At 37.5% G+C, this 11,052-nt stretch overlaps 2 protein-coding genes across 2 annotated transcripts; one reads left to right on the plus strand and one right to left on the minus strand.

Annotated features, from left to right (window-relative positions):
* Positions 1 to 2,193: 2,193 nt before the first annotated feature.
* On the plus strand, positions 2,194 to 3,721 carry LOC109240168 (2S sulfur-rich seed storage protein 2-like). The gene is made up of 2 exons (XM_019406803.1): positions 2,194 to 2,382; positions 3,240 to 3,721. The coding sequence occupies exons 1-2, from the start codon at positions 2,236 to 2,238 to the stop codon at positions 3,531 to 3,533; spliced, it is 441 nt and encodes a 146-aa protein (XP_019262348.1). The 5' UTR covers positions 2,194 to 2,235; the 3' UTR covers positions 3,534 to 3,721.
* Positions 3,722 to 4,594: 873 nt separating this feature from the next.
* On the minus strand, positions 4,595 to 10,652 carry LOC109240174 (RHOMBOID-like protein 2). Its single transcript, XM_019406811.1, has 5 exons — positions 10,092 to 10,652; positions 6,694 to 6,857; positions 6,197 to 6,360; positions 5,644 to 5,894; positions 4,595 to 4,916 (listed from the first exon to the last, which is right to left on the minus strand). Exons 1-5 carry the CDS (start codon positions 10,394 to 10,396, stop codon positions 4,805 to 4,807), a joined length of 996 nt encoding a protein of 331 aa, XP_019262356.1. The 5' UTR covers positions 10,397 to 10,652; the 3' UTR covers positions 4,595 to 4,804.
* Between the last annotated feature and the right edge of the window lie 400 nt (positions 10,653 to 11,052).

The following is an 11,052-nucleotide window of genomic DNA, read 5'->3' on the forward strand; positions in this document are numbered from 1 at the left end:
GATTGAAATCATCCCTTCAGATGAGACAGGGATAGCCTTAGTGGACGCTGCTTGTCTTGGAGGAGAGTCACTCTCTAGAACTTCTGGTATCTTGCCGGGTGCATGGGTGGATTCTTCTTCCATCAAGATTCCCACCCTGTATGTTAGCTTATCGATTCTAGCCTCTTGATTTTGCATGCATTTGGTCAAGCCAGCGATTGCTTCCGTCAAGTTTGCCAACTGCTCCTCCATGGATGAAGTATTTGTCACCATAGGTTGCATGATTGTCGTGGACGACGGAGAGTAGCATGGATTTTCACACAAATTGATCCTTAATCGGCTCACGCTATGTGGTGTAAGTGGGGAGGATCCATCACTTGAAGCATCATCATCTTCCCTCATAGCAGAGTGCTTGGATCCGGAGAGGTCAAGCAGAGCAAGAGTTTTCTTGATCTTTTCAGCAACATCGCTTCCTCCTACAGATGCGTTTGTGGAAGATCTTGCTCCTTTTGAGGATGAAGATCCGAAAACAGGGGTTGACGCGGACGGCACTTGGGGTGCTTGTTGTCCTAAAGAGCTTGCTTTGCTCCTCGTAACTGGTCCGAAGCTTCCAAAGGTAACATCGAGGATGCTTTCCACATCAGCATAGAACCTGGAGTTAGCAGCCTTGGTGGAAGTTGAACCGGAGTTGATTTTCTTTGAAGCCATTTCAATGTTCTTGGACTTAATTTGGTGATTGAAAAGTTGAGATGAGAGGAAGAGATTGTCCCACTGGGCGTGCCAGAATTTGTAGACAATAAAATCGCGTCGAGAAAATAAAATCAAGACCGAAAATATATCAACAATCGTAGTATTTTATTTTCGAATATTTTGAGTGTACAATCTCTATGAATCCTCTGATTCTTCTTTTCAACAGTAAATAAATTCAAGGGCTTTTGATCTTGATCTTGAATATGTACTTGTCGCCACGAACGATGATCTTGTTCTTGAGCTTTAGCTTGATTGCTTGAACTTGACCTTGATTTGTTCTTCGTTCTTGAGCTTGAACTTGATTTGTTCTTCGTTCTTGAGCTTGAACTTGATTGCTCGAAGCTTGAAACTTGTAGAGAAATTTGCGGCGTTTGATCCACGAGCTCTCTCTTGCTTCTTGTTATAACTTCTGGTGTCCTTTCTGAGTTATGAAGACCCCTATTTATAGTTGTGGAAGGGAGGAGTTGTGATAAGAACAAACTCTTTCCGACCAATCAAATTGAAGTGTGACATGGCCGCATTTGATTGGCCAGAACATGTCACTTGCACACGTGGCGCGATTTCATTGGCCTTTTAGTGTGACTTGGCATGCCTTGTCATTTTGACACGTGGCATGATCCCATTGGCTATTCCGTTTGACTTGGCGCGCCACGTCATTTGACACATGGCACCAAATTGGGCCTCTAGGAAGATGACATCTTGGGCCTAATGAATTGGGCTCATCACTTTAGCCCAATTAAATGGGCTAGCCCAATGAATTAAGACTTATTTATTTAATCCATATATATTGGACTTATATAATTAATTCAATTATATTAGCCTGTAGTATTTATTGGACCAATATATCTTGAGTTTAAAATATAGTCCAAATTCTTTTATGGATTTAAAATTTATATGCCTACAGACGTGTATATATAATATAAGAGTGCATCTTAGTCCTTATCAGGGTTAAAGCCCGACTACGGATCCAGTCGAACCTAGTAGCTTTTGCTCAAATAAAATAGTTATGTTAAAAATTCATTACATATGTATAAATATTAAATTTGAACCCAATTTTTAATGTTTGAAATTATTATTTTAGAATTACAAACCATAAAATTGAAATTCTGGCTCCATCTTTGCAGCCAATTATCATCTGTGTTAACTAAGTACATCTGCAATTTGATAACCTAATGCAGACAACTTTCTCTATACATGCAGCTCCAAGATCAGTTTCTAATTTCTGAACAAACAAATTAAATTTTTGTTCATTTGTAAGAGTGGATTCTCTCTTCTCTTCACAAAAGGTACGTACGTGGAGGCAAATTAAGAGAAGAATTATATAAAAACATCACAGCATGCAAAACAGACACCATATATGTCCAGCTGCTAAAACTTATACATATTTCTTCAGCCACGTACTTAACATGCAACCTCTTTAATCCACTATAAAATGGCTGCTTCAATAGAACACTATCACCATCGCATCTTCATTAAGAAAATATTAAAATCATCTGAGTTTTCAAAATGGCTAGAGTAATGATCCTTGGAGCCATTTCTTTAGCCATACTTTTCATGGCAATCACTGTTTCTAGCTCCCGTAGCATCACCATCACTGTTTCTGAAGAGGTTGAGAACCAGCAGTCCCGTCGCTGCCAGCAACAAATTCAACAGGTGTCTGTTAGTTTATACTATTACTTTTCTATTCTGTTTTATGTCACAATTTATTTTAAAAATGACCTTTTAGTAATATTTAATTTGACTTTAATGTTTTTCTTTTATTTTTAATAATATTATATTATAGCTATAAAAATACAATGACATGTTTAAATCATAAATTTTAATTTTTTTTATATATTTCTTAAAACTCTATTTTCAATCAAATGTCTTTTACTACATTATAGAAATGGAGGAATTAAAAATAAAATTATGTACATCTAGTGGGTTTGTTTTCCATGGGAAGGCAAAAAATTGCTTTTGAAACTTGAATCTACATATGGTAAGATATAAGTCCAAGAAACCACCAGCCAAATTCCTAAATCAATGCAGGACTCGAACTCACTTTAACACCCCTTGCACGTCCAGACGCTCAACTGGAGCGTGGACAATATAACACAGGTTTCAAATAAGACATGGTTGTTCCCAAACAGGAACAGACATGGCTCTGATACCAAATAAGATATGGCACATGAGCGTAACTCAATCCCAAAAACTTCCTCAGGAGGGAAGGATTGTCCAAGTCCATATAAAGAAACCAGCCCAATCCCCAACCAATTTAAGCAACATGTCTCTTCATGCAATAAGATAATTATTCAGAATAGCCGATGTTAGACTAGTATCTTTTTCAACTCTATAAATTCAGGCTTTTCTAAGAAATGGCCAATTAAGTGAAGATTTCAGGATTAGAGTAATTTTATCGTGCGTTCTTAAGGGACATCTCTGTTTTTACAAACAGTACACTGGCAATCTCTCTTATTCTCAAGCCTCGAATCGTCTTTCTTAATTACTTTCTCTTATTTTACGTACGACAGGCACAGCAGCTACGTTCTTGCCAGCAGTATCTGAGGCAGAGAAGCCAATCTTCTGAGGAAGAAGAGGCAGACCAAAGCCGCGGCGACATACAACGTTGCTGTCAGCAGCTGCAACAGATCCAAGATCCACAATGCCGTTGCGAGGGACTAAGGCAAGTGGTGCAACAGGAGCAACAGAGAGGAGAATTGCAGGGAAGAGAAAGGCAAGAAATGCTTCAGACAGCTCAGAATCTCCCTGGTTTATGCCGCGTTAGCCCTCAGCGATGTGAAATCCAAACCCGCAGCTGGTTTTAAGTAGAGGGTAATGTCTATGGCATATTGCAAATATGCAATAGCCTTAGCTTGCTTGTAATAAAGGAGCAAGTTTGTTGTAAACTTGTAGTAATAAAATAATCGCACCTTTTGGTGTGTGTTTTGCATGCATTACAGAGTGTGTGTCTGTGTTTTCCTTATCAATTACGTAGAATGTTTCTGGTTTTTTCTATGCTGACGTGATTTTACTTTTTTTAAGCAAAAATCTATCTTCCTGAAGGAAGATCATATTGTATTTGTTGCTCACTTCGGTTACAATCCCATGATAACTGATTCCGGGATTAGTTATACATATTATTTTTTCCCAACCAAATATGGGATAAATTTATCTCAAATTTAATCCCGGGATTAATTATTCCTTATCCCCGTACCAATTATATCCCTTATCCCTAAATCTTAAAGCTAACTTAAAATCAACATTTTTCCCATTAAATCCACTAAATTAAGTGGCACTAAAAACATAAAAGTACATATATCAATTTACAAGGGCGGAGCTAGCATATGATTTGTTGCGAACCCAGTAACTTAGGTTTGAATTTTGTATTTGTCTTAAAAGATTTATTGAATGCGTATAAATTATTAATTTAGAACCGGGTAACATAAACGAACTACAATCTCGAACTCACAAGCTTCAAATCCTGACTCCGCCTCTGTCATTTTGTCTAATTTACTTCTTATATTTTGCTTGTCCAAATAGTTACTCTGTGTGTGGGTTTGTGTTATATAACTCTTATTATCATCATTGCGATTAACCCAGGCGACAAATACTTAAATATCTCTAAGTGCATTTGACAGTAAATTGACCTATGAGGATTGCCTAAACAGTATAAATATTTTTACTCTAGTAGATGAAATATGAAGGGGAAAAAGGGTATCTTTATTTGATTTAAAAAGGAGTTAAGATTTGATCTAAAAAGATTATTTTCTTAATTTTAAAATTGTAAAGGGACATGATGCACGAATAGCACTAAGATCAGTAGATTTCTTCATTTCATTGCCATTCATAGAAATTTGTCATTTGCTTAAACAATATAATAACAAGGTAAAAAAATTTGCTGTCTTACATAAAGAATGGAGATCCACTGCAAATAGTAAACAGATTTGCAATATATTATAATATATCCACACAACAAAACCAGCAGTCACTATACATGTAAAAGTAACATATAAACAATATGTTTTAATTAGTCTAAGATGAATAAAGACAGAAATGATGAGAAATATCATAGCCGCAGAACAGAAGGGAAAATCTCTTAGTTATCACAGCTCCAACGTGATGTACGCAAGCAGCTCAAGTAACGGCACCAATTGCAATGCTCGTTTGCCTTTACACCTCTAAATAGCATCACTAATCCCACTGTGAATCTGTAGAATTTGGAACGAAAAAAGAAAAACAAAAAACAATTAGGTGGATGATCAGACAAGCATGCGGCGGATTTGGACACATCACTACTTCTGGCCTATGTTGCTCGGATCCTCTAAAAATGTTGTCGTATCCGCGTCTGATCCTCCAAGAATGAATAACTTCTGGATGGTTATACGCACACCCGGCGGTATTTTGGAGGATCCGAACGGCATAGCTTTTGACTCAGAATATATACATATGTATATGAGGTCCACACGTTGACGATGTAAAAAATTATTTAGACTATTAGGTGTCACTTAAACGGCATTACAAGTAACACTCTATAATAAGTTTTGAATGATAACATGGAATAAACAATGAATAACCTGTATAACCGCTTAAACTACAATAATAATGCAGACCCAAAAGGAACGAAATGGAGATAGAAGATTTATATAGATTGACCCCAACTAGTTGATGTAGAGTTGCAATGGAGTAGTGGGTGACATGTTCTAGCACTCAGTGACTTAGAATTCTAAATCCGTCTCTGTACGCGGACCACCATAGTTAGTATACTCAACATCTGATCCTGATCAATGAATAATATATTCTGAGCTAAAACCTTTTACCAACCTTTCTAACCTTTTTAAAGAGTGAAAGATTTAATAGGAAAACAGCTAGATTATTAGTTTAGATGGTACTATAAAGCAAATGCAGTATCGACCCTAGCAGTGATAGAGAGCTTACCCAACAATCAACAAAATCGAGGCAATCAGCAGGAGAACATATTGGTAAACTTTGAACTTGGACTTGAGGCGAGCTTCAGCTGGAAGATGTTGCCTTTCGATCCAACCAAACTGAGGTCGTAGTAGCAGAACAAAGCCAAGAAGAAAACCACTCATGAAACCTCCAATATGGGCATAGTTGTCAACGTGTGGAAGAAGACCAACAGCTAAGTTAATCGCGATAATGATAATCAGAGTGAAAAGAGCTGCAGCCTGTAGAAGTGAGGATGATTAGTAGAGGAATTAGGTATTTAGAATTTGTTATAAATGAATCAAACAACCTCCTCAACTGGAGTAAGAACACAAGAGGTGCTTAAAGAACCAATATGAATAGCTTGGTTTTGCAATCACGGCTACAAACTTATATGTTATGATTAGAAAAAGATCAAACTTCAAGTGGAAGAAGAAAGCAAATAAAAAAAATGGATAAGGCAGCTCTTGAGATCTCCCCATGCCCCCATGCCCCCAAAAAGAAAAAGATAAAAGAAAAGAACAACGGAATAGTAGAGTTATACCTTATTGGTATATATAGTCCAGTTAGTAAGCAGCTCTGATAACATAGCTCCAAGAAGTCCAAATAGAGCACCAGAAGCTCCAACAGAGATGCTGCGTTGAATGAAAAGGCAAGAAAGAACGCTCCCACCAATTCCGGACAAAAGGTAGATAATCCCTACACGGACTGCATGTAACAGTAGATAATGGTGAGATATAGACAAGAAGCGGTATAGTAGGATATTGGTTAAATTCTAAGATAAGAAAAAAGGACAGGATTTCTTCCTGAAAGAAGCAACAGAAAAATATTTGTAAAGAGCATGCAATTAGTAGAACATGTAACTTTAGAAAATGGCAACGGACCCCTAGATGTTAGATAACCGAGCACAATGTCAGGGGGAAATAACCAGACAGACGGACAAAAATCCGAGTTTGTGATAGATAACACTAATGAGTATAACCAATTTCTCCATCTCCATTGCCACAATTGTAGTAATCAAAATGATAATGAGAACCATACCAAATCCAAACTGCTGCTCAAGGCGAATCCCAATGAAAACCAGACTCAACATGTTGGCAAGCAAATGAACAACACCGGCATGTAACCAGATACAAGTGATAAGTCTCCAGCCTTCATGCTCGTTCACTACTTTATTCCATTCTAGAGCTCCCAGTTTCTGTAGTCTGCACAATTACAGTGAACAATCAGTATGTAACAGTTCCTTCATCTGACTTCCATTTTTTCCTTATTATTTTTTCAAACAAGAGTGACATCAGAACTTGCAACATCACATAGGAACATTCACTCCTTTAATTCCAGAAGATTTAACACTGAATGAAACAAGGAACAAAGATTTCAATAATAAATCGCAACCACCATAAAAGGTATCTTGTTATCTGTAATACACAGAAAAAGGTTATCCAATTAGTCTCTCAGTGAAGACAACATTCTTAACATGGAACTACGGCTGTCAAATTTGGCCCCAGCCCAAATGACCCGCCCAAGGTTGGGCTGGTCATTGACCCGCCTATTTATTGACCGTAGTCTATATTTACCCAACCCATCTCAATCCAAACTAATTTTAAGCCCAAATTTATCCATGAATAACTTTAGCAAATATCTTAGAAATAATTTTTTCTTGTTTGATATGTTATATATGACCATAATAAAAGAAAAAAAGTCTTATAAAGGCCTAAAAATGCCACTCAACTTTCAGAAATGGTCTATCCATGCCATCCGTTAAAAAAATGCTCATTTCATGCCACTGTCATTACACATTTGGCCCATCCATGCCATTATTGACTAACGGCTCAATTTTTATTTTTTTTTAATATTTATAACACCCACATTTCCACGTGTCCTGTTGTTATTGGTCCGAATTAACCCATGCCCCACTTAATTTTAACCTTGGTTAGGTCCACCTACCCAAACCCAACCCGGTTAAAACATACCCAAATCAATAACCCAACCCAAACTCTTCACCAAATCCCCTTCTCTCCGGTCGTCTTCCCCAAGATGTAAAAGGTGCTGGCAAAGAAGTAATTCGGAGAAGAAAGAAAAGAAGTTTCCGCCGCCATTATCGTCCTTAAACCAAGATGGAAAGCCAAATTTCTTTTCTTCATGCGTGCGGTGAGAAAAGATGGAAGGTTAGAGTTGACAGAGGTGAAAATTGGTCGGCCCGAAACTCTCCTTGCTTCTGGCCAAGATGGACGACTGAAATTACATCTCATTCGTGATGAAGAAGAAGAAACAGAAGAGGAAAACGAAGATTTTCCCCTGGACAATGCAAAAGAGATGATTGAAACAATTCAAGAAAATGATGAAGAAATACTTGAAGAAAAAGAAGAAAAAGAAGAAGAAGACAAGGTTGTAGAGTGGAAGTTTCCGGCGACAAGCGGTGGCAGTGGAGATGGTGTTCGGAGAAATTCCCATGTCTAATTTCTGGAACTGGAAAGGGGGGATTTGGAATGGGTTGGGTTGGGTTTGGTTGGGGTTGGGTTGATTAATGGGGTAATAAGTTAACCGGGGTTGGGTTTGGGTTAATCGACATAACCCAGGTTAAAATAATGTGGGGCATGGGTTAATTCGGACGAATGAGGACATTACACGTGGAAATTCTGGCGTTTAAAAAAATTTAAAAAAAAGAATTTTGTGCCGTTAGTTCATTAATGGCATAGGTGAGCCATATGTGTAACGGCAGTGGCATGGAATGAGCATTTTTTTAACGGATGGCATGGATAGACCATTTCTGAAAGTTGAGTGGCATTTTTAGGCCTTTTCTGTAGTAATTATACAATTCATAAGAAAACAGCACATATTAAGTAAAGCTTGATAAGAATTGGGCGAATTAGGCTATGACCCAAATTATAGCCCATCTTGACCCAACCATCTTAGCCCATGTAACTTTTGGGTAGGTCATTTGACCCGCCCAATTATTGATTCAACCCGTTTTGACCCGCCCAAAATCGGCCCAACCCACCCATTAGACACCCCTATTTTTATCCATCTAACAATTGGTTTGCTGTCCAATATGCACTCCCCTCCTAGGGAAATGAACAACAAGGAAGAGGGAGAGGGAGAGAGAAAAAATGATTCACAGTTTAGTAGCAAATGAACAAACTTTGGAATCTTCCGATTTAGTCTGATGGTAGGAAGAACTATCCCTTGCTCAAATTAACCTCAAATTTTGAAGTGGTGATTCTAAATCTGGAAAAACGGAAAACAGCCTCCCGAATCTATTTACCAACCTGAGAGTTCACTAATATATATCACAATTAACCTTTATTTTCCTCTTTCTTTATAACAAATTTATGTTGATGTCTCATTTATGTACAAAAAGTTACAGAAAACACAGCACTTAGTCCACATTTGTGTGGTACTATCATAGTCATTGCCATCAACGGAATTGAGCTTTTGACAATGTCCATTACCTCCCGCAAATAGATCTTCATGTAAGGTTGGTTTCATTAAGTCGAAAAAGTCCAACAAATACAGTAATAATAGAGATACTGTGTTTTCCGTGACCAAAACAAACTTCAAGAGGTACAGCTAATATATGCAGCTTTGACATAATACAACAGGCAAGAGCATTAAGGGGGTTACAGCCAATCATAACATCGTAGATCCAGCAACAAGGTCATTTCACATTACGACGAAACAATCTTAGAATAATGCTAGAAGGCTACTAATAGAGTCAGCTGGGAGCTATAGGTAGCAAATTTCGGATGTCAAAAAGCATACTTCAGGAGAGTTTTAGACATCAGCAGAATTAATAGACCTAAACTGGCAATTGCTGTCTCAAATTTTCTTGGCCTCTTAACACACAATAGAAGAAAAGGCTCATAAACTCACAGGAAAAAATTGTTAGTTAGATAAAAAAATACACTACAAAGAAACCGAATCCCGAATCAGGCACAAATTAACCAAGAAAGTTAATGCTTTTACAGCCAAAAGTTTCCTTTTTGGAATTAATGCAATCTACTTAAAAACTGGAAGAAAAAAAAAAGCCAAAAACTTTTTCTAAAAGCCTGAACAATTTTACCCAAATAAATATATTTAAAGCAAACCCCTTTAACTACAGTCTTTCAAGAACCAAAGTTTAACAGAAATCAAGAATGCTAATACTACATCAAATTGGGAAGAACCTTCAAACTAGTCTAAGGGCAGTCCGGTGCACTAAACTCCCGTTATGTGCGCGATCCGGGAAAGGGCCGGACCACAAAGGTCTATCGTACGCAACCCTACTCTTGCAAAAAATGCAAGAGGCTCTTTCTACGGCTCGAACCGGGTCACAGGACACCAACTTTACAGGTTACCCAAGGCTCCCCTTCGAACCTTCAAACTAGTCTATAAATCAAAATTTTACACAACAAAATTAGCTCAATTAAAAATAGGGGGAAAGAGAAAAGGAAAATTACGTGGTAGAAGAGGGTCCAAAAAGAGGATTTTCCTGAAGGGGTTGAAAAGAAAGCCTCTCAAGGAATCTTGCAACACATTTTCTGCCTCTGCTGTTAAAACTGTCACTAATATTACTTGGACAATTGTTAACAAACATGATTAAAATAAACATGGCTACATTTGCAACCACAATCATTGGAACCAACCAAGATGTCCACTGTGATTCAGAATTCTCCATATAATAAGCTGATGTTGGTGGAGGATATAATGTCCCATTTCTTGATTTTGTTCCTCCTCCCCTCTCTAGATCTCTGTTACTCATCATTCTTGATTTCTTTCTTTGTTTTCCTCACTGTGTTGAACCAAAACTGAACAGATTCAAGAATTTATTGGATGTGTATATGTAATTGGTGTGTGTGTGTAAGGGAAGAAGTAGCTTGGAAGCAGAGATGAAGAAGCCTTAAAAACTGAATTTCAAGAATTGGGGAAGAATATAAGTAAAAAAAGGGAGGATTTTTAACTGCTGAGAAGTATCTTTCAGACAGGAAGACGCGGTGAGCACATTTTTTTTTAGTATTTGTTTGCTTTGCTTCTCTGTGTTATTTAAGTTTGGTAGGACATAGGAAATGTGGATATACCCCAAAAAGGTTAATACATTTATGTTATATATTCCACTTCTTTTTCCTTTATAGATGACCACCAAATACGTTACGATATGAATTTATTCATCCTTAATAAGAAGTTTTTAATTATTTTTTTAGAAGTCCTGGATTCAAGTCATGAGAATTAAGAAACTCTTTAAGGACGCTTCTCTTAGATGAGTTATAGCCAGGAGCGTCAAACGGGTGGGTCGGGTCAAATATGGTTCGGTTTGAAAAAGGGTTAATCGGCGGATAAACCATATTATCCATGACTTGTTGCATATAATTACTTTTGGGAGAATTTCTAGTGTCCCTAACTTGAGGAACCCCCAATTTGAGG

This window comes from Nicotiana attenuata, unplaced genomic scaffold (assembly GCF_001879085.1).
Source record: "Nicotiana attenuata strain UT unplaced genomic scaffold, NIATTr2, whole genome shotgun sequence".
NCBI classification, from domain to species: Eukaryota; Viridiplantae; Streptophyta; class Magnoliopsida; order Solanales; family Solanaceae; genus Nicotiana; species Nicotiana attenuata.

Excerpts from the sequence above, each read along its gene's own strand:
- LOC109240168 (XM_019406803.1), top strand. The coding sequence starts at position 2,236 with ATGGCTAGAGTAATGATCCTTGGAGCCATTTCTTTAGCCATACTTTTC. Across the intron at positions 2,383-3,239 it reads GCCAGCAACAAATTCAACAG|GCACAGCAGCTACGTTCTTG; the intron begins GTGTCTGTTAGT and ends TACGTACGACAG.
- LOC109240174 (XM_019406811.1), bottom strand. The coding sequence starts at position 10,396 with ATGATGAGTAACAGAGATCTAGAGAGGGGAGGAGGAACAAAATCAAGA. Across the intron at positions 6,361-6,693 it reads TGAGCAGCAGTTTGGATTTG|TCCGTGTAGGGATTATCTAC; the intron begins GTATGGTTCTCA and ends TGTTACATGCAG. Across the intron at positions 5,895-6,196 it reads GGACTATATATACCAATAAG|GCTGCAGCTCTTTTCACTCT; the intron begins GTATAACTCTAC and ends TCACTTCTACAG.